The sequence below is a fragment of the Camelus bactrianus genome, chromosome 18, assembly GCF_048773025.1.
Source record: "Camelus bactrianus isolate YW-2024 breed Bactrian camel chromosome 18, ASM4877302v1, whole genome shotgun sequence".
Taxonomy (NCBI): domain Eukaryota; kingdom Metazoa; phylum Chordata; class Mammalia; order Artiodactyla; family Camelidae; genus Camelus; species Camelus bactrianus.
Genome location: NC_133556.1, coordinates 12,543,924 through 12,567,699, shown reverse-complemented (window position 1 = coordinate 12,567,699; position 23,776 = coordinate 12,543,924). Strand labels below are relative to the sequence as shown.

At 41.5% G+C, this 23,776-nt stretch overlaps 1 protein-coding gene across 2 annotated transcripts in view; it reads left to right on the top strand.

The window, feature by feature from the left end:
* CALN1 (calneuron 1) overlaps window positions 1-23,776 on the top strand; it is a 332,629-nt gene that overhangs the window by 52,973 nt on the left and 255,880 nt on the right. The window contains exons 2-3 of one of the 2 annotated variants that reach the window (XM_074345981.1): window positions 19,862-19,934; window positions 22,446-22,570. In XM_074345981.1, coding sequence (XP_074202082.1) covers window positions 22,453-22,570 — 118 coding nt within the window. In that variant the 5' untranslated portion in view covers window positions 19,862-19,934; window positions 22,446-22,452. The remainder of the gene's footprint in view (window positions 1-19,861; window positions 19,935-22,445; window positions 22,571-23,776) is intronic. The other variant, XM_074345982.1, reaches the window with a different exon arrangement.

Genomic DNA, 23,776 nt, shown 5'->3' with positions numbered 1-23,776 from the left:
TCCATCTGAGGATAAGTTCTGAACATTCTCCCACTCAGAGCCTCTCTCTAGGTCCCTGACTTGGGAGGCAGCTGGAGAGGCTGTCTTCGGTGTTGCCTCTGGTGCCAGGCCACTTCAGCTTGACCCCCCTGCTTGCCCACCTCCTCACTCTGCAGTGTTGGTGCAGTTATTTAATTAGCCTGGGCTTCCTTTTCCTCGGTGAAATGGGGATGCTATTGATCTTGCCTCCCAGGGTACAATGGAGATGCTCCCGAACGTTGCCGGGAATTGCCCCTCATACAGCAAGCCCTCGGAAAGTATCCACTGTTTTCATGCCTGACCTAGTCTCAGAAATTTTCCTTTGGTATTTTCATGCCAGATGGGCACGGTCCCCAGAGAAACTCCTCGCATCGCTACGGCTCCCTGAGAGTTCTTGCTCCCGAGTTTTACTTTTCTGCCCCGGCTGGCCCCAGGGATGTGTTCTGTCTCAGGGCTGCTGTGGAAGGACAGTAAACCCAGGGGGTGGGTCAGCTTGTTTCCTCTCTGTCAGAACAAGCTTCGTCCTGGTATTCATTTATTCATTCATTCATTTGTTCATGCATTCAACAAACACCTTGAGTATACCTTCCACGCCTGCCGCTGGACTCAGTGCTGGGCTCACAGTCCGGTTGTACTTGGTGGGTTTTTGTGGTTGTTGATGATGTTTGGTTTTTCATGTCTCTTGAGCATCAAAAAGCTTCTTACTTCTTTGAGCAGATTCCTCTCCACTACTGTGTCTTTGTGAAGGTCAGACAGTGACTGGGAAGCCGCATGGGGTGGCCTCCCAGTGAACTCACCATCTTGGGCTGTGTTCATGTTTGGTCTCCGCATTTGGCTTCTGCTGTCAGCTGGGACCCTCATCTTGCCAGCAGATGTCCCCAAGATGATTGCCATCCTGTATTCACTGTCCTCTCCTTGGCTCCCAGGATGACCTTGTGTCCTGTTGTGACAGTCCTGGGGCTGCCTTCTGTCTTGGGTGTGACTGCCTGCAGGGCTCCGGTGTCTAGCCTGTAGGTGAGAGACCCTGTGCCCTGTGTCAGCCTCCCAACGCCACCTGGACCACAGGCTCAGCCAGGCTGCTTACTCCTGAGCTGTCCTTTTTTCTAAGTGCAGAGTTCTTAAGCAGTTGCTTGGCCCAGATAGCACTTCATCTTGAGGACAGGGACTGTGCCTTCTGCTGTAACACTGTCCTGGATCACAGTATTTTAGATGATTGAAGTCCATGCTGCATGAACAGCTGAATGATGAACAGACCTCCCTTATGGCGAGGTCTGCTTCAGCCCCACTCTGGGTGCACCCTCAGTTATCCAGCAGAATGGAAAGAAATCTCAGGAAAAAAATGAAGTCCTTGTCCTCAGCGCTATAGCCTTATTTCCAAACATTCTTAGACTGCCAACTCCAAAATAATAGGTAAATTTCAAGCCACGCTCCATTTGAATGATGGGTTGAATGAATCTAATTTACACATTTTTCATGTGGACTGGAGGCTAATCTCCAGGGGTCCTGTACCTTTCTCTATCAGTGTCTTATAACCTCTTCCAGGTAAGATAGGGCTAATTCAAGTTTTAAAAAAAATCACAAAAAGCAGCAGACTTTTGGACTTCTGCTTGATCTTGTCCATCTTTAATCGTATTTGCTTTCAACTTGGCTAGTGCTGTAGACTAAATTATGTCCCTTCCAAAATTCATATGTTGAAGCTCTAACCTCCAACGGGGTAGTAATTGGAGATGGAGCCTTTGGATGATAATTGGGTTTAGATGAGATCACAAGGGTGGGGCCTTCGTGATGGGATTAGTGCCCTTATAAGAAGAGACACCACAGCTCGGAGACACAGAGAGAAAACAGTCGTCTACACACCAGGAAGCCAGTGCTGGCATCTCAATCTTGGACTTCTAGCTTCCATAATGGTGAGAAAATAAATTTCTGATGTTTAAGCCACCCAGTCTATAATACTTTGTTATGGCAGCTAGTAAAGAATTGGAAGACCCATTCTGGAGAACTTTCTACAATCAATGTTGGGGACTGTGTGCAGCTATTTCCCACAGATCCAGCAATCTCTTGCTTCCCACTATCTTGGGTGGAGGGCTCCTGACTCAGCCAACAGGAACCCCCACTTTTGCAAACAGGTGTCCAGGGCTCTCTGTTGAATACAGTTGCCCGAGCAGCCAGAAATGCCTGGAAGAGGTAGCAGGCGACTTTATGTAAGGATCTCAGAGGAAGAGACATAAACATTTATTAAAATTAAATCCTTTCATATTCAACTTATTAATTAAAAACAATTGTAATAGCCTTTAGGGGGAGTCATAAAAAACAGCTGAACTTTTTGTGTAATCACTTTCAGAAAGAACATCTCAGAATCATCTGCCAGAAGCATCTCTGTTGGCAGGCGAGCTGTAGCATTCCTATGACACTGGCGTACACTTTCTTCCAGCAGGTGCATTCATCTCATCACATGCAGTCTCTCCATCCTTGGAAATTCTCGGAGAGACAGTTCCACTCAAAATCAAAGCTGATTTAGGAGGTGCATATCCATCTTGGTCAACACAGCCAGTTGTTAACACTAGCCCTTAACGTGTTCTGGCCAAGGCTTTCTCTTCCAAGGCCTGTGCTGCAGCCACAGTGTGGGCTCCCACTCGATGGCTGTGGGTCATTTGAGTCCTGACCTTGAAGCAGCCTTGGTTGTGCCTTCAGGCTCCCTGGGTCCCTCCTCCCTGCCCCACCCCCATGGAGGAAATTCCCAGTAGGCTCTTTAGTTTGTAAAATCATGTCAGTTTCTTTCTAGCTATAAAAATGAAACAGACCCCTGGTACTAAGTGTGGAAAGTTCAAACAAATAAGAAGACACTTATGGCAAATTCATCACTCAGCCATAACTAGTATTTACGTTTTAGTTGATTTCCTTCCAATAACTTTTTCTATGAATATGTGTATCAATATATGCAGGAGATTAGATAATTATATTCATATGGTTATGATTATGCTTTCCATATAATTTTATGGCCTGACCTTATAAAAGTAATACAAGAATAGGGAAATAAAAAAACAATGGAAGTGGATACAAATTAAATGTAAGAGTCCCCACCAGCCAAACTTTACATGTCAGAGGCAACTATTTTTAATCATTTGTAACTGTTAGCACCTGTGGGTGATAAAATTGATCCAAATGAAATGCTTTTTAATTTTTTTTTGATTTAGTGTTTTTAATTCTCCACTTTAAATAGAATCTCTCCTTCCTCTCTTATGCAAGATAGATCCCTGCTGCCTTTATAGCTCTCCTCCTTCCATCTCCCAGTGACTTTTATTTTTAAATCTTTAAATTAAACAGCTCTATTGCTTTAGCCCATCTACATAAATCTTTATTGCTTTTTTCACTTTAAACAGTACTTTTTGGGGAGGAGGGATAAATTAGGAGTTTGGGATTAGAAGATACACATTACTGTATATAAAACAGATAAACAGCAAGGACCTACTGTATAGCACAGGGAACTATATTCAATATCTCGTAATAACCTATAATGGAAAAGAATCTGAAAAAAATGTGTATGTATAACTAAATCACTTTGCTGTACACCTGAAACTAACATTGTAAATCAACTTCAATAAAAAATAAATAAAAAAAAAATGGTACCTTTTGAACTCCCACTGTGGAAGATGAGGTACTTCATACCCTTCAGTCCTTTCTCCTTTTTCTCAACAATTTTTATCGCTAGACCATCATGGAGTCAAGCACAGTCTGTTCTCTAGAACTGAAATTTCCATAATTCGTCTATTGATTTCAGATTTGAAAACAAAATAGTGTTTATGATACTGTGATTATATAAATATTATTCCCTGTGGAGACAAATATTGCATCATTAACCCTATGCCATTTGTAGGAGAAATGTATTTAAAAAAAAACAAAACAAACAATCCATAACTTGGAAGGAAGAAGGAGGGAGGGAGGGAGGGGGAGCCCATTCTACTTGTATTTGACATTTTTTAAATACGTGATTTAGAAGTTCTGTTTTGTATTGCTAATATAAATAGCATTTTTAAAATTGAAGTATAGTTGATTTGTAATATTATATTACTTTTAGGTGTACAACATGGTGAATCAATATTTTTATAGATGATACTCCAAAGTTATTATAAAACAATGGCTATATTTCCCTGTGCTGTACAATATATCCTTGCTGCTTATTTATTTTGTGCAGAGTAGTTTGTATCTCTTAATCCCCTACCCCTATCTTGCCCCTCCCTGCTTCCCTCTTCCCATTGCTAACCACTAGGTTATTCTCTATATCTGAGTCTGTTTCTGTTTTGTTATATACGTTTCTTTGTTTTTTAGATTCCATATATAAGTGATAGCATACAGTATTTGTCTTTCTATTCTGACTTACTTCACTCTTTGGGTCCTTCCACCTTGCTGCATATGGCAGAATTTCATTTTTTATGGCTGAGTAATATTCCATTGTATGTATATACCACATCTTCATTATTCATTGTGTTGATGGACACTTAACGTTGTTTCTCTATCTTGGTTTTTGTCAATAGTGCTGCTGTGAACATTGGGGTGAAGGTATCTTTTTGTATTTGACATTTGATATGGACATTTGGCCTCTCCTTCTTCTCAAGCAGATGATCCAGCTTCAGCACACCGTTGGCTGCTGCGAGTCCCTTTTCTCCCCTCCTTTGGCACCCTGCATCTGATTTGCTCCCACGCTGCTCCTTTGGGATCACATCTCATCCTTACATTTTACCTATGAGTTGCATCCCAAGTTGTCTGATTTCTTGGTTTCCTCCTGTGTTTTGCTGAAATAATTAATTGAGTGATTCTGTTAGGAAGTGTCAATGGATGAAAGACTTTCTAAGCCCCTACCTTGATTGGATTTTGACTGGATATAGATTAATTTTCCTGTGAGGCTTAAACAGCTTGTTCCCTTGTCACTAGTAGCTGATGATGCCAGTATGCCCCTAATACCAGTATGAACGTCATTCCGCAGAAGATTGCCTATTCTGTTAGAAGCTTTAGAGTACTGTCTTTCTTTTTTTTGAAATTCAGGTACAGCTGATTTACAACGTTGTATTAGCTTTAGAGTGCTTTCTTTGTGGTTGTGTTCTGTAACGTTATGAGGTTTTGGCTATTTCACAGGCCTTTTCAGTCTGAAGGTTCATATCATCAGCTCGGGAAATGTTTTCTTCTGTTATTTCCTTTCCTCCACATTCTCTGTTCTCTTGTTCTGAAATGCTTGTTAGGTGGATGTGGCCCTTCTGGGTTAACTGTTACTGTTTGTTAATTACATTTTCTATAAATTCTGTTCTTCTATATTCTCTGTGTTTTCCATGACTTTTCCCTCTAGTCCTTCTGATTTTTTTCCAATTAAAAATTTTAACTTCCTTGAATTCTTGATCTCAGACTGTTCGTTTTGCACAGCAGCCTCTCAGATCTCCCTGAAGTGTTACGTTTATTTTTTTGATTTTTAATTTTTAAATTTAAATTTATATATTTTTCTTTTTACTTTTTAAAAAATTGAAGTATAGTCAGTGTACAATGTTATGTCAATTTGAAGTGTTATATTTAAATTCTTCTAAGTCATCTACTCTTTCCAGAATCATCCTTGTTGTTTCTGGGGTCACCCTTTTTGTCCTGCCCTTTGGTGATGCTGATTTTCTTGAAGTGTCTGGCAGTCCTTTTTTGGCCATTGGCAGGTCTGATATGTCTGAATGACATGTGCCAACAGGAGTCAGGTTTCCTCTAAATGCCAGCTTCCCCCTCAAGTGAGAGGAATGGCAGCAAACCTTCAGAGTGTGAGGCATGTTGGGTTCATTTTAGGGTTCAAGACTGGGAAGGGGTGAACAGGTTGCCTCCAGGCAAATGCCTCACCCCAGGGCACCCCTGCCAACCCTCAGGCACATCACTCTTTTTAAAACCTCGTCCTCTGGGTGGGAAGCCCACCCTGCTGTTCTAGGTAAAGGGCTTTAGTTATTCCCCCTGTTCCACCCCATCTCCATCCAGCTCTCTGCGCCTGTCGCTCGGGATGCTCTGTGGCATCACACTGCTTGCTCTGTTCACCGCGGCCCTCCCTTGGCATGCTTCTCACTCAGCCCCACCTCACTCTGTTCAACCTTGTCCATTGAGATGAGCAAAATAATTCTGCCTTCCAGAGACTTGCTGATTTTCTGAACTGATGATAGTCCCTCCCACTCCTCTGTGAGGTTTTTGTGATTTTATTCTATTTTGTTTCCCTATAACATGATTTTAATGGGATTTTAGGAGAGAGAACTGTGTTCTGGTTTCCTACTCCATGGAGTTAACAGCATATTCTGAAGATTTCTGATGTCGTTAAAATTTTAGGAAACATCATTGATATACAACATACTCTGATATGGATGTACTTTGCTGATTGATTTCTATATTTTCAGATTTTTTTCCTTGTTTTTTTCTTTCTCCCTTTCTTTTTTTTAAAAAAAAAAAATCTTTCTTTTTCCATTTTAAATACAAGGCAGCACAATTTTTGATGCACAGATCTTTGATTATATCTCAGGATATATTTCAAACAGTTTTGGGGTCTAAGGGTGAGAACCATTTTTAGAGTGGATACATAACTGTCAAACTGTTTTCTCGAAGCTGTTGTTTTAAAGGCTGCAAAGTGCCAGTCCCATTACAATCTCACTAGCATGTGAAAAATAAAACCCTCCTCCCACGCTGAAAAAGCAGACAACAGCATACAAATTACATTTCTTGATTACTTTCATGAGCGCAATTATTTTTCATGTTTTGTTCGTTGTTGTCTTTACAGTTTTGTGGATTGTCTGTACCTGTACTTTTCATACTCCCCGTTTGCCTCTTAATTATATTTATGCTACCTATAACGTTTAGAAATTTGTATTGTTATAATGGCAAGGCTCTCAGTCTTTTCCGTTGTAATTTCTTTAGCTACACTTAAACTTTGAATGTCCTTTAACTATAAAAGATGAGTTAAATATTTACGTACAGCTCACTCTAGGTTTTTGATGGTACTTGACTTTTTTCTTGGGTTTACTCCTTTTAAATAGTTTTGTGCTTTGTTCATGGCTTACTGCATTAGGCAGAATTTATTGGATAGTGTTACTTAATAGTAGAAGTAATAGGCATCTTACCTTTTTTTCTCATTTTAATGGCAATGTCTCTGTAGTGATTTTCAAAGTCGGGTGTGTAAGGTGTTCTGTCGGGTGTAGGGATAAAAGAGAGGACAGAGAAATTACATTTTACTGATATCCACTGTAGAGAGTGACACTGACACCCTCAGTTGCCCATACACGTGCCAGTCTGCTGTGACAGGTGTGATGTGTTTAGGAAGGTGGGAGTCCCATAAATGGGGGCATTGCCAGTAGGACCTTCCTCATGCCCTTGTTCCCAGTTACTTGTGACACAAGTGCCTGGCTAACTAGTCTAACACTCAGAAAATAAGCAAGATGTCTGCCAAGGAGCCCCAGCTTCTGGATCATGCTGATCATGCAGGCCTAAGTGGACCACAAGACAGTGGCCAAGCTGACATTTCCTGTGCTTCCCAAAGGAGACCTTCATCAGCCACTTTATGGGTTAAAAACACTGACAAGCTGTCAGATTGGGTAAAAGTTGGCTAAAACGATTTAAAAACTTCTAAAAGACTGTTTAAAATGTTGATCTATATTTGCTTTCATGAAGAATGAAACCTGGCTTAATCTTTGAAGTAAGATGGAAAATGACTACAGATTCTCTGTACCACAATAGAGTGTACAGCTTATATCATGACAAAGTTCTTCAAAGAGTTGTCAAACACGAAGCAGAGTCACACACTTTATGTCACAAATCGTCCACATTTGTGGTCTCTTGAGATGGCAGGATGTTGTCTGCTGCACACACTTAAAGATGACATTTTAGCAAAGATTCAGGAATTAACTGCTTTTTTTTAAAGGAAACACACTATGGAAAGAACAGTTTTGAAAATGGATGTTTCTGGAAATGTTTCAACCATTATGTGACTTTGTTGCTAAAAAAAAATGATGTGAGTGTGCTATCTACAAACTCAAATCTGTGAAGTTAAAAAATCTGGAAAGAGAATTTTGTTAACTGCTAAAGAATCTTCCAAATGAAGAGATCAAGTGTTTTTCAGACCCATTTGTTAAAAATGTGAAAATGCAACCGCTTTCAATCAGTTTGCAAAATCAACTGTTGACATTAAGGAAGCTGAAACTTTACCAGCCAAATATCAGCAAAAATCTTGGAATGCTTGTAGGATGGATTGAAGAATGAATATTGTGATTTAGTAAATACTGCCAATGACATTTTTCTTCCATTTGGATCTGCAAATTTTCCTTAGGTATATTTTTGGTTATGGCAGATGTTAAACTCAAGTATGGAAATACACCCAACCTAAAACCAGATCTTCAAGTCACTGTATAACAAAATGTTATGTCAAGATTTTCCGTAAGCATGAATAATATTAAATCACACTCCTTTCAATAAAAATCCAATTTCTGTATTTTGAGAAAAAAAAATGCATTTAAGCAGTGTTTTAAATTTATTAGTCTGGAGTTGCACGTAGAATTTTCATATTTCAGAATGTTGTCTGCTTGTGCTTTTTCTATTTGTTTTAATAAACTTGTCAGAGATTTGCCTGGTTTATTGTTTTTGTTTCAGAGAACCGGCTCTTTTAATTTATCTGTTTTCTAATTCATCTCTCTCAGTATTTCTTTCGTCCTCTTTTCTTAATTTATTTTGTTGTCAGTAGTTAGTGTTGAGGACTTATTTAGCGTTTACATTTTTCTCTTAAAAATAGTAAGAGCATCTAAATACCTCACAGCTTATCTGAATACTACTTGGCTATTACAGCTCATATGCTTTTTAATAAGAATAATTTCCCTTTTTATTTTAAATATAGCCTATAATTTTAATTTTAATTTGTTAATTTATTTTTCTTTTTAAAAAAATTTATTTTATGTTTTCTGTGGGCGGGGGGGGGGCGGGTAGGGGAGAGGGCTTATTTATTTATTTTTGGAGGAGGTGCTGGGGATTGAACCCAGGACCTTGTGTATGCTAAGCATGTGTTCTACCACTGAAGCTGTATCCTCCCCTGCTTAATTTTAATTTAAACTTTGATCTAGGAGTATATTAAAAATTTCCATTTTAATTAAAAATTTCCATTTTAATGAATAAGTTCTAGGGATCAAATCTACCACATGGTGATTATAGTTAATAATACCATATTATATACTTGAAAGTTGCTAAGAGAGTAGATCTTAAATGTTCTTACCCCAGAAAAAGAAGTGATAGTTGATTTGATGTGATGGAGGTGTTAGTTAAAGCCCTGGTGGTAATTACTTTGTAACATGTAAGGCTACCAACATGTTGTACAGCTTAAACTTATACAATTTTGTATGTCAGTTATATCTCAATAAAAGTAGAAAGAAATGTCAATTTTAGCTTTTAAAATATTGACTTTTATTATTGTTTTTATTTATATTCATGTTCCACACCTGCTTTTGAACACCTTAACTGAAGTTTGCTTTGTGATCTTATATTTGATAAATTTTTATAAATGTTCCACAGAGATATGAAAGGCAGGGAGTATGGGAAAACACATGCACACATATACAGACACACATTAAATCAGCCTTCATAGAAAAGTGTCTACATTATTTATAGCCTCCTTGTTTTTATTTTTTGTTCATTTAAAAGGGTGTCTTTAGAGGGTGTCTAAAATCTTCACTGTTTTTTTAACTCAAAAGTATATTTAAATTATTTTCATATTGTGATAGGATAAATGATACTTAGGGGTTTGTGACTAATGTATTATTATTTTGGATTTTACCTTTTTAAAACATAAAATGGCTTTCCTTATACTTTCAATGCTTTTTATTTTGAGTTGTTTTGCAGTTAGAACTTTCTTTGACCTTTGCCTTAGAGTCTCTCCCCATAATTTAATTTTTTTAACATTTTTTATTGATTTATAATCATTTTACAATGTTGTGTAAAATTCCAGTGTAGAGCACAATTTTTCAGTTATACATGAATATACGTATATTCATTGTCACATTTTCTTCTCTGTGATCTTGTGTATATTTCCCTGTGCTATACAGTATAATCTTGTTTATCTATTCTACAATGTTGAAATCCCGTCTATCCCTTCCCACCCTCCACCCCCTTGGCAACCACAAGTTTGTATTCTAAGTCTATGAGTCTATTTCTGTCTTGTATTTATGCTTTGTTTTTTTGTTTTTGTTTTTGTTTTTTAGATTCCACATATGATCAATCTCATATGGTATTTTTCTTTGTCTTTCTGGCTTACTTCACTTAGAATGATATTCTCCAGGAGCATCCATATTGCTGCAAATGGCGTTATATTGTCAGTTTTTATGGCTGAATAGTATTCCATTGTATAAACATACCACATCTTCTTTATCCAGTCATCCGTTGATGGACATTTAGGTTGTTTCCATGTCTTGGCTATTGTAAATAGTGCTGCTATGAACACTGGGGTGCAGGTGTCATCCTGAAGTAGGGTTCCTTCTGGATACAAGCCCAGGAGCGGGATTCCTGGGTCATATGGTAAGTCTATTCCTAGTCTTTTGAGGAATCTCCATACTGTTTTCCACAGTGGCTGCACCAAACTGCATTCCCACCAGCAGTGTAGGAGGGTTCCCCTTTCTCCACAGCCTCTCCAGCATTTGTCATTTGTGGATTTTTGAGTGGTGGCCATTCTGACTGGTGTGAGTTGATACTTCATTATAGTTTTGATTTGCATTTCTCTGATAATTAGTGATATTGAGCATTTTTTTCATGTGCTTATTGATCATTTGTGTGTCTTGACCTTGGAGAATTGCTTGTTTAGGTCTTCTGCCCATTTTTGGATTGGGTTGTTTTTTTTTTTTTTCTTATTATGTTGTATGAGCTGCTTATATATTCTGGAGATCAAGCCTTTGTTGGTTTCATCTGCAAAAATTTTCTCCCATTCCGTAGGTTGTCTTTTTGTTTTACTTATGATTTCCTTTGTTGTGCAGAAGCTTGTAAGTTTCATTAGGTCCCACTTGTTTATTCTTGCTTTTATTTATTCTAGGCCCATAATTTAATTTGTAAACTTCTTGACTCATTTTTCTTTAAGTGACTGTCTAAAGGCAGCAGCGCATGGAGATTGTGTCCCGATTGTGCTAGACTAGCTTGCTGTCGTGCAGGAAGCTGAGTCTCATCCTGTTCCTCCGTGGGCAACCTGTATTTTCTACCTGGATGCTTGGAAGACTTTTCCTTATCTTTGAAATTAAAAAAGATCGCAGGGATATCTAGTTCTGTCAGCATGGTCACTAAGCTAATGTGAATTATTTTCCTACAGTGAATACGGAAATGCTGGGTGAAAATATAACAGTGTGGTTCTAGCTCCTTCTGGGTACCCCTACTCTGAGGTCCTGGCAATTCCGCCATCTGCATGTGTCCCTCCAGCGTCGGGGTGGGAACAGCTTTCTGCTATTGCTGATCTCTGCCGACCAGGCTCTGTGGGGCTTTGCAGCCCTTCTGCCCACTTGACAGGTAGCTCACTGTTTCAGATCCTTTTATCGAACTAGCTGACTTGGGCTCTGCTTTCCTGACGACACCCTGACGGGTAAAATCAGCTGGTGTGAAAGGAAGAGGAGACTCAGAACCCAGAGGGAAACGTGTCGGGGTGGAGGCTGCGGTAGGGTAAGAAAAGCCCTGGTAGTTGGCAGTGTCAGCGTCCATGCGGGGAGGAGAGGTGTGCTCCTGGATCCACAGCCGGCAGGAAGCGGGAATTGAGACCCTGGTGTGGTTGCCCCTCCTGTGAGTGGGCACTAGGCTCAGTCTGCCCATTGCTCAGCAAGGTGGCAGAGATGCTTAATTCTACCAGGAGCTATGGCTGCCGAAGGAAAAGGCCCCTGTGACAAAGTAGAACTCCAAACCTGTGCCTCAAGGATGTACAGTCCAAATCCAAACTACTCACGGGGTGCAGGTGTTCCAGGTCAAGGACGCGTGGACAGACCGGTCCTCAGCTGGTGAAGCCCAGGGCACCTGTGCTGTGGGCGTGGATCTCTGTGCATGTGCAGCTCCAAAGGGACGGGCAGCACCTGCTGAAGCTATTCCTGTCCACGGAGTGAAACCACACCTGCAAGCTGTCTCCTGCTAGGGCAATCGGAGGGGCGCAAGCAAGATTAGTGTCTTAAGAAACTGAGATGATAGAATGATGTTCTGGAATAAAATAAGAAAAGGTAAAAGAATTTAATTATAATGCAAGATTTATACTCAGTGATAAATAAAAAGTGGAATTGTAAAAGCAACAAATTAAACTGCTAGAAATGGAAAATAGTCATTTAGGTGAAAAACTGAGCAGACAGATTAAGCTGCGAGTTGTTACAACTGAAAAAAAGAATTTGTGAGTTTAAAAATAAGTTTGAGGAAATTGCTTACAAGATACACAGATAAAAATATGAAAAATTTTTGAAAAGTTTCAGAAACTTGGAAGATACAGTAATATACCAGTTAAAGTTTAGTTCAAGGACCAGTAACCATACTGCGTATTTTAAGAAGGAAGGGATTTCATACAGGGAATTTGATGCTTATAAAAATCATTGAAGGGCTGATGGACTGGATTTTGGTTGAGTCTCCAGAATGGCTCCCAGAATAATTCAGACTCGACCTTCCAGGAGATTTACTACCACTGAGACTGCCACTGGGATATACTTGCTGTTCCTAAAACTTCCTCTTCCCCTCAAAGCTGGAGAATGGACTTGAAGTTGAACCAGGGATTCAGAAGCCGTAACTCTTCTGCCATCACCATGACTGCTTCTTCACAGCCAGGAAACTGAAGAGTGGACACTGGAGCATTGCTGCAGAAAAATACCATGCTTCTGTGACTTTTCGTTCCTGTAGAAACAGCTAGATGTGGTCAGGAAAAAGACCTTCATCCAGTGACTTGCTGGAGCCAGCTCATACCAGCCTGTGAAGGCCACTTGTTCAATTTTCTGGAATTTTACAATCCAGTTATTAAATGTAGCCATTCTTAAAAGCATGATAAATGAAACAGAGACTTACATTCTCAGATGAAATATAAACTTACAGTGAAATAAATTATAACACAAAGGTAATAAATACTAAAAACTCTTCACTTCCTAATTTTTTGAATACACGTTAGTGTTATCTATGATTTTGTGGTTAATTTAGTTCATGGCATCTGCATGGTGAAAATACTGTTTAATGGTGTGCTGTATACTGTTTTACATCCCTTCCCAATTCCGTGTTCACTGATATCACCTTGGTAGCTTGGAATTGGCCATTGTAGGAGTATTTACACCATGAAGGGTAGTTAAGGCTCCAAATCAAGAATTTTTTTTTTTTTGAGACCCAGCAGACCGCTGTTTTCATCTCACTTCTGCATTCTGACCTTGTGCACGTGCTTTCTAATATTGTAACTCATTCTTATACAGAGCTCTAGTAGCAAGGGAGTCTGGAAAACAAAGTTACTAGCTTTTCAGCTTTTTTAGTCAGATGGGGTATGAATGGATGTTGGATGAGCCAAGCAAGAGTATTGAGCTTGAATGAAAAGGTCCAACATACATCTAATATATCTCGTTATGCAAGTATCGAGATGAGCCTCTGTCTGAAATTATAGACTTAAAATTGTCCAGAATGAGTATTAACAGGTGAACAAGTAGACTTCTCGTTAGCAACAAAATGTTCTCAGAGTACTAAGGAAATAATTTATAATTCCTTACCAAGTTGAATTCAAATGAGATTGAAACAAAGACCTTTTTAAAAAAAAAAAAGACTTAAAAACTTTCCATTTATAGTTCCTCAATGAAAGAATTTGTACATTCTGTGGAACCTAGAAGGGAAGAGTGCCCTGAAAGAAGCAACACTGAGCAGAGAAATTAGTAAGTTTGTGGAGGAGTCTAGATGAGCATTGGTTGTAAGATGTAACAATAACAACTACAGCAATAATGATGGCTAATATATTGAGGAGTTTAAAAGTAAGGTTGAGCTGAAATGTTGGACAACAGTAACAGGAAAGAACAAAGCAACCCCGAATGATAACCCAGTAGGTAAAGGGTGAGAAACAAATTTGTAGAAGAGGAAATTAGGATGGCCAATAACCATATAAAAAGATGCCTAAACTAGCAATCAAGGAAATCTAATTAAGAAAAATGAAACAGTCTGATAATACTCAGTGTTGGCAAAGCAGTGGGGGAAAAGGACATGCTGTTAGGCTAATGGGTGAGTCTAAATTGCCAAAACCAAGATGGTGGTTTTAAAGTATGTCCACAAACTCTTTGATACTCCATGTTGCAAAAGGTGGAGCCTAATTTCCCTCCCCATGAGTGTAGGCTTTACTTAGCTTCTTGCTTCTAATGAATACAATGTGTTGAAAGTGACCTTGTGATTTCTGAGACCAGGTCATAAAAGCTCCCTCCTTCTGTCTCTTGGATCACTTGCTGGGGAAAGCCAGCCGTCATGTCATAAGAACACTTGAGCAGCCCTTTAGAGAGACCCACAAGGATGTTGTGAACAGCCATTAGACTGAGCCATCATGTTGGAAGTGGATCCTCCATCCCCAGTCACACCTTCTGATAGTGGTAGCCCTGGTCAATGTCTCGACTGCAACCTCATGAAACTTCCTGGGCCAGAACCACCCAGCTAAGCAATTGCTGTTTTAAGCCACTGTGTTCAGGGGTAATTTTTTATGTATTGATAGAGAACTGACCCAACCACCTTGGGGAACACTTTGGCAAAATCCTATAATATTTTATCTAGGTATGTTGACTAGAGAGATCCCCCCCAAATGTATACAAAGAGATACAGGTGAGGATGGTCATTGCAGAATACTTTTCTCTCAATTGGATAGTGGATCAAAAAATTGCAGTATGTTTATACAATGGAAAACTGTGGAGCAGTTAAAACTAGATTAACTAGGTGTTTGTGTATGGATTTGGGTAAGTCCCTGAAATCTATTAATACAGAGTGAAATGTGCACATTGCAAAAGCATATGTATGGTGTGATATTTTTTATGCAAATTGAAAGATATATAGAGCAATACTATAATATATTCTATATAGTTATACCCAAATGTAGGAAAATTTAAACATGGACCCGAAGAATATATTCCACCCCCAGAATAAAGTTGTCACAATGGAGGAAAGGAAGTGGAGAAACAGACTAGGTAGGCAGGGCTTCAATGTAAGATATTACTTCTTTTTTTAAAAACCTTAAGCAAGTGAGGAAAAATATTAGCTTGTTTTCAGTCTGGGTGGTGGGTCCTTGGGTACATTATATTATTTGTGGAATTTTCCATTTGTTTGAAGTACTCTTTATTTCCATTAATGTAGATTTTTCAGTCTGCTACTATTTTTGGATTTCTCCTTTGCTTTGCAAAGACCTGCACCTTTTCCAAATCAGCTTGCCTCTCAGCAAGCTGTCTTTTCTTTCTGACTTGATATCACCTCGCTATAATCTGAGCTTTCCTTATGATTTTGCATTCTTATTTCATAGATACCCCACTTTCTTATTTTAAAGGACGTAACCAGAAACATCGTAGAATTGTCTTCTTTCTTGTATTATTGTTGACAATCTGCTTTTTGTGCTTCATCGTCTTGAAAATGCTCCCTCCTCTGATGATGCAGAACTTTTATATAGATCCTCACGTTGGTGTTTTCTGCTTACTCATTCCTGTCTGATTTGAGCTCTGTCCAAACCCTCCTTGCCAACTGGCCTGCCCCTGCAGGATCTTTACAAGGGAACACAATTGTTTTTTAAGTGCTTAGCCAAGCGCTTAGCTGGCATCCATCTAGTGCATCTTTGCTGGAGTAAGATGGGGTCTTCTTGTCCCCATAACTTAACTCTTGGACTCTGGGGAGGAGACATACATTCCTGGGGTATCTGAGGTCTTCTGCTGTTCTTCCTTAATCAAAAGCAACACACGGAAACCCATCATCCCCATAGGTCATTGTCCTCACTGACACTCATCCCAGCACCGAGTGTCCCATCTTCACCTGTCGGGCTCATGCTTGCCTCAGCCTCTTCCATTCCTAGCCATGCTGCAGACTGGGAGGTGGGATCCCCGAGGAGCTAGAGGAAGGGGACTGTTGCTTCTCAGTGGCGTGAAGGTCAGTGGGTTTTTGACCTTGGCTGCTTACAAAAAGCAAACCCAACATAATCAGAAGAATGATTGCTGTCGTGGTTGGTATTTCCTGAGTCCCAGAAATAGAAGAGATTTCAGTAGATAAAAATCTCTTCTTACCCTTTACTATTTGACTCCATTATTTAGTCTCTGAGTTCAAAGTGGGTATGCCAGTGGTTCTTTTCCATTTAGTCCTAACTGTGCTGACTTAATGGAAGCTTCTTCCACACCCTGGCACTCGTGCTGTTGGGATATGATTATCTTTGTGTGCCGTCATGGATGTTTCTAGGGGAGTTTGGCAAAGGCCCTATCAGGGTTGGGTAGGTGCTTTAACATCTAGAATGCAGGGTCAGCATTGCCTCTTGTATGTCTGGTAATTGGAGGACCGGAACCCCTGCAGTAGTTTCCATCCACACTCCAGGCACTTTGCGGAGAGCCTGAACTCCTGCTGATGTCTTGCACCTACTTTCTTTCTTTTTCTTTTTTTTTTTTTCCTTAATTAGAAACAAGGGATACTAGGGGGTTTTCATTTCCACATGTATTGGAAATGTTTATGACATTTAAATGCTTCGAAGACTTTTAAGTGCTTTTTAGCACTAGACTTTTCAATGTGGTATAGTAATTCTGTTTGAATGACGTATTGTATATAGAGGGGTTTTTTTGGATTAAAAAATATTTATTTATTTAACCATAGCTGATTCACAATATTATGTTAGTTTCAGGTGTACAGCTTTTCCATTATAGATTATTACAAGATACTGGCTATAATTCCCTGTGCTCTACAGTAAATCCGTGATGCTTAACTATGTTATATATAGTGCTGTGTATCATATTAATTCCAAACTCTTCATTTATCCCTCCCATCCCCGTTCCCCTTTGAAAACTGTAAGTTTGTTTTCTGTGTCTGTTGCATCTCCTTTCGGAAGTCCATCTAAGACTTAAAAATCTTAAGTAACATCTTTGAAAAACTTCAGAGGCAAGTTAAAATGCATTTCTCTAGAAGTCTTTCTTCCTCTCATGCTGTGGTCCATTAGCAGAAATCGAGGCAACTTAAATAAAGTACTTTAGAGAGAAGTGCTTCTCAAGCTGAACTATTTGTGGGGAAAGACTAGTTTTTTGCTTTTTTGTTGAAAGCTCCAGTCCTTAGCAGACTGATTTCTGTAAAATATAGAAAGAATGAATTACTGGGAAAAATAAAATAAAAAAGCAAAGATATACAAAAAAAAACAAAACAAAACCAAGTCAACCAGTCACATGCTTAGGTGTTGGGACAATGCTACAAATTGCTATAAAAATTTCAATGCTTTCTTTCAATTCCTGTCCTTATCTCGTTGCAAACCAGCAGCAAACAGTATTCAACTGGCAGTGGTCCCCACACCACACTCTTGAGTGCTGCGCGTAAGAGACCCTGCAGAATTATGTTTTGATGTTCTCTTTGCCTAGAACAATAATATCAGCCTGCAGCAATGTGCCTGGGTCTTTCTTTGGTGCTACAGAGAAGAAAAATGGAAGGTGTATTCGTCTGGGTTCTCCAGAGAAGCATAAGATACATATATATATGTGTGTATATATACATATTTATGTGTGTATATACACATACACACATAAGTATATATAAAGAGATTTATCATAAGGAATTGGCTAATATGGTTTTGGAGGCTGAGAATTCCCAGTCTACAGTTGGTGAGCTGGAGACCCAGGAGAGCTGTGGGTGTCAGCTTCAGGCTGAGTCCAAATCCAAAGGCAAGAGAAGACACATGTTCCAGCTCAATCAGTCAGGCAGAAAGAACAGATTTTTCCCTTACTTTGCCTTTTTGTTCTGTTGAGGCCTCTAACAGATGGGGTGAGGCCCACCTACCTGGGGGAGGGCCATCTCCTTTACTCAGTCTACCGATTTAAAGATTAATCTCTCTTTTTAAAAATCTATTTTTATATACAGTGGCTAACATTTGTAAACCTTTGAAACGAATATATGTATGTATATGCATGACTGGGACATAGTGCTGTACACCAGAGATTGACACATTGTAACTGACTGTACTTCAATTAAAAAAAAAAAAGATTAATCTCATCCCGAAACCCTCACAGACACACCTAGAATAATGTTTAACCAGATATCTGAGCGCCCTGTGTCCCAGTCAGGTTGACCCCAAATTAACCATTTCTCAAAGGCATCATCTCAAGCCAAGATGAGCGGGGCTTTTTTTTTTTTTTTGGTTTATCACTCCGCCAAGAGGTGAACCAGTTCCTCGATCTGGAAAACAGGAACCCACCCATCTTGTTTCTAACCTCCCGACACCTTGTCCTTGATGTGACCACAGAGTCAGCCTCCCTAGTGCCCAGGAAATAGACTCTTTTTCAGCTCTGGTGCATTTCATTCAAATAGCCCCCTCTTCCTGATACAGTCAGCTGCTTGCTGACCCCGCTTAGCGCAGGGGCCCCCGGTGGTCTGCTGTCACACACGGGATCCTTCAGCCCCGTGGTGTGTGGTGCCAGCCAGCTCCTCTCTGAAGCTCACCCTCTGCGAGGTCCTTCCTGACCCTCCTTCGAAACACTGCAGTGTGTTTTACCTTCAGCCTAATAAATACATCATAGCCTTCTTTTGCCCTGCATCCTGCTTCATGGAACCCTTAGCAAATAATTCCCCATGGTATTTATTGAGAACGTGCCTGCTGCGAAGTCCAGTGCTTTCCATACCTTAGTTCATATTTACAAAAACACTATTCAGTATGTATCAAAATGGGGTTGGTTAATTAACTTACATGTCTAATAAAGGCAAAGCTAGGATTTAAATTTGAATGAACTTATTTACAAAACAGAGACAGACTCACAGACATAGAAAACAAACTTATGGTTACCAGAGGGAAAGTGGGTAGGAGAGATAAATTGGGAGTTTGGGATTTGAGATACAAACTACTATATATAAAATAGATAAACAGCAAGGTCCTACTGTGTAGCACAGAGGTCTATATTCAGATCTATAATGGCCTATAATGAAAAAGAATATGAAAAGGAATATATATGTATTGTGTAAATGAATCACTATGCTGTACTCTAAAATTAACACAATATTGTAAATTGACTATACTTCAATTTGAAAAAAGAATTTAACACTACTTTTGACCAGAAATCCCTGATTCTTAGTCATGAAACTATACCACCTTACAGTAAATACAGAACAATTGTTCACATGATAAGCAGTCATGTAACTAATATTTCTCAATGAGTGAAATTGCTGTTGAAAATATTTAATGTCTATTTTTATTCATTGCCCTCCATATAGGGACCCATGTTTGTCTTTGCTGATGAACTTGTACATTTCCCTTCCTCAGCCAAAGAGAGAATCTTAAAGCTTGGGTTTCCCCAGGTGGCGGAATGAAATTTAGTCCTTAATTGCAGCAGCTGTTTTTAGCTAACTTGGGATAATGTTCTTCCTTTTCTTGAACATGACTTTATTTATCTACATGGGTGGTTCAACTGCGCATGTTTTCTTTCCCACTAGAGTTTCAGCATGTTGGGTGAATAAACTGAATGTGTACCTAATTTTGTAAGCTGCTTTTTCCAGAAGCAAATTATGTTGACATATCAAGTGGGACTCGGTTGTGACCAGTTTTCTCTGCAAAGTACTCAAATGTTTTTCTTTGGTGGCAGAACAAGGGCGGGAGTGGCTTGGACATACGTGTTTGAGTATAACCTTGTAACTGCGGCTGTGAAAATGTGTGTGGCAGGTCCAGAGCTTCAGACAACCGAGTAAAAGGTGATCACAAGAAGATACTTACAAGATGCTGAGAAACTAGAGGGGTGAGTGGTGGCGTGGGAAGAAATGCTTTCACGCCTAGACTGACCTGAGTGGGGCCTCCCTCCAGGTGGCACAAGTAGAGATCAGTGTGGGTGTTTTCCCATGTTTACGAAGGATTGAAACAATGGTTAAAATAACAGCTGGTGAGACTGAGACCGGGTCCTGGGGCCAGTGCTGAGGGGGAAGCTGAAACCGCACAGGAAGTGTCAGCCAATGTTCACTTCTCATCCCCTGGACCATGGGAATCAGTCCGGGGTGCAATGACTATGGTAGCACATGGCCCCCTGAATCAGGATTGGCTTTAGGACAGGGAGAGTGATCCCAGCTCATGAGACTAATTCTTGCCTTTAAACCTGTTTGGTCTGAAAATTAACTTGTAGAAAAGAGGAGATGGTAGTTGAAGTCTTCTTTCAAAGAATGACTCTTGCATTCTATTTATGTGTAAGGAGAGATTTGACCGGGAGGGGCAAAGTTGGACTTACAATTAGCTGAAGATGGACCCCTGACAATTGGCAAACGCACGCGTACTTTGCAACTACAGCCTGTCACCTGCGATCGGCCGGTGGATGTATGTACGTTTTGTTGGCTGTGGAAAGAGTTCAGAGCAGGTTGGAGGCTGGCGGCTGGCTCTCGCCTCTGCCACGTGTCCGTTTTACTGTTTTGGAGCCCAGAACATTTGTGAGAGTTGTCCCAGTTGTTATGATGAGAGAAAAGTACCTTTGATAGAAATAGAGAAATCAGGAAGTGTGGCCTATTTTTCAGGAAGATAATTAATTCGTTTTTAGACATCATGAGTTGGAAACGGGAGTTTGACATCCGGGTGGAAACGCCTGATGCTGAGCTGAGGCTCTTAGTCTGAAGAGCACGTAGGAGGCTTGTGTCTGAGGACGGGTTCTTTCAGATTCTTTCACTAGCCAGCCTCCTGCTCTTGGTCAACCCCTGTAAGTCTTAGGAGTCTCATGGGTTGATCTCTACTCATCGACTCTCAGCCCAACAGGGGTGTGCTGGGGTGTGCTCTAGACAGGAGGAAGGGAGAGGAGGGGGTGTCCTGCCATGCCTGGCACTCAGTGGTGTCTCAGGGAAAGAAGACAGGGCCCCCTGTCCCCTGGCGCCTGCCAGTTCTAACATCCGTCATCACGGACAGTTGCTGTCATGAGTGTGGTTTGAGGGACGGCGAGGTTCGGGTGCCTCGAAGCCCTGAACAGTCATCCCCGGAGACTGGCCTTCTGTCAGCTGTCTCTTCCTGTAATTTACACCTTGTTACTCAGCAGTGCCCAGAGGGGCCGCTCCCACCCCAGCTTAACGCACAGATGCCAACCTGAGGCCCCAAAGGGACTGTACAGGTGACTCACGTGGAGAATGACAGGTGTGTGGGGGGAGAGCGTGGGGGCCACTTCTCTCCCACAGAGCCCCTGGCAGGGAAGCTCCCAGCCTCTGCTTGAATGCCGCCCAGTGACGGGGAGATTACCCCTTCCGGGCTGCCCAGTTCACCTTCCTGGTGCTGTTAGACAGGTGTTTTCTACCCGCACCCTAGAATTGACTCCTCATACTTCCTGCCGGTTCCCTAATTCTGCTCAGAGGCTTATCAGTCCTCTGAGCCCCCTTTGCAGATGGGGAAGCAAAAGCGGACATGCCCCGTGGCTCACTCACTGTGACAGAGCCTTGCTCTCCGCTATAGGGAGATGCCACCTTTCTAACTTGGCCTCTTTTAACCACCTCTCCTCCCTCCCTCTGACCTTGCACAGAGCGCCCCAGGGGTGGCGCTCTGGGTGGAGGAGCTTGGAGGGTTTGTTAGTCTGCTCTTAAGGGGATGCTTTAATGTCCTGTGAGGGTACCGGAGGTGGCTTCATTCTGGACCACCTTGAGATGCTGCTCTACCTTGACAGCAGGGCAGGAGTGATGGGCGTCTCAGAGGGCTGTGCCCACCAGCCACCCGTGCAAACGGGCACAGGGGCTGCGTCTCAGAGGTGCAGACCGTTGTCCGTGTTTACGCAGAGCCTGGCATTTCCGACCTGCTTTGAGCACAGTTTAAGTGGAACACCTGCTTTACCTGGGAAGCGTGAAGCACTTGGATTTCCACACGGTCATGGCTAAGACATCCAGTCCCCGGGTAGCTTAACGTTTCTGGGGTGCACGATCCTTTCTTAGGAGGACTGATAAAGGGTTTCTCAGGCCAGGGAAAGGAGCAAGGAATATTCCTGTTTGTGTGGAGAGACAGTGGGATGATGTTGTGGTACCCCACAGCCTGCAAGGACGATGTGGCTCCACTTCATCATGAAAGGAGGAAAATGACGTCAGACGTCCAGTGAGGGAAGGGATAGAGCTTGAGATCATTTGGGAATCCTTCCAGCCATGGGGACCCTGAAATTCTCCCACTGGCCCTCTAGAAATGTTAGACTGTTATTTCAAAAATAACGCTGGCCGCCTGAACACCAGGGTGGTCCTTCAAGGAAGGAAAGGAGGAATGAATGGTGATGTCTTTCTCTCCCCCGCCCCCCGTCTATCGTGAGCAGGGAGAAGATGCCTTTCCACCACGTGACCGCCGGCCTGTTGTACAAGGGGAATTACCTCAACCGGTCCCTGTCCGCTGGCAGCGACAGCGAGCAGCTTGCTAACATCTCCGTGGAGGAGCTGGACGGTAAGAAGCCTGCCCCGGGTCGGGGGCGAGCCACCCAGGGGAGGCATGTGTGGCTGTTGTGCCTCCAGAGTGAAAGCGCCAGGCTCTGGCCGCCGGCTGTGGCCAAGTCCAACCGTGATGAGGCAGGCAAGAGTTCAGAGATCACTTCTGCCTAACTGGCCTCTTTGTGTGGGATGGACCTGATAGCCTGAAAACTCTATGGGGAATATATTTCAGTTCCTTTGGATACTGACTGGGGAGGTAGCCTTCCAGTCCCCAGATGTATTTTCCAGTTTATGGAATCTTTATCGCCAGGCTGGCCCTGTTCTCAGATTGTCATTCACGATAGGGCTCAGCTGCGGGGAAGGTTGAAGCCGTGCTAATGCTGTCTCTTGACTTGTGGCCATGGTGCTCTGAATCCTGCCCAGATCCGAATCATCTGGAAGCTGTGTCTAGGTGGGAATGGCCAGCAATTATTTTGATGGACTCTGTGCCTTCATAACACAGTGTAGCCCTGGGTTAGGGATAGGAACAATCCTGGGGACAGGACTGCTGAATTCATCCTGGGACAGTGCTGCTTTGTATCTGGGGGAAGTCAGGCCCTTGATTCAAAAACAGTAAAACAAGGAAGAAGTTTTTTTGTTTGTTTGTTTTGTTTTGTTTTTTAAGAATAGAAAATTAGTTAGATTCAGCCAGATGTTTGCCTAGGTACTGCATCTGCTGAGGCCAAGCCAGATCGGTTTTCCTTCTTGTTTTGGAATGCTGTGTTCCCGGTAACACTGTTTCAAAACAAGAAGTTTAATTTTACTTTCTAAAATAGGGAAGTTAAAATTACCCCAGATGGCCCACATCTCTGCTTTGAAGTGTAATGGTCCGAACCAGTGTGCTTTTCTCCGTGCACACGTCTTACAAGGCAAGGTAGGGAGATTCCGCTCTGGGCCAGGGAAGACAGACTTGCTTCGTGGTCGGCCGGAGCTGAGGCAGCCGAAGGACGGGCCTGAGCTGTCCGCTTGCCTCTCTGCGGGGGGGACCGCGTTTCATTCTTCCCCCCTTTCCCGCACTGCGCAGATACTGCAGTTGGTACAAATTGAAGGTTTGTGGCAACACTGCATTGTCAGGTGATGGTTAGCACCTTCTAGCAATAAAATACTTTTAAATGAAGGCATGTACCTGTTTGTTTAGATATAATGCTGTTGCACACTTGATAGGCCACAAGGTAGTGTAAAC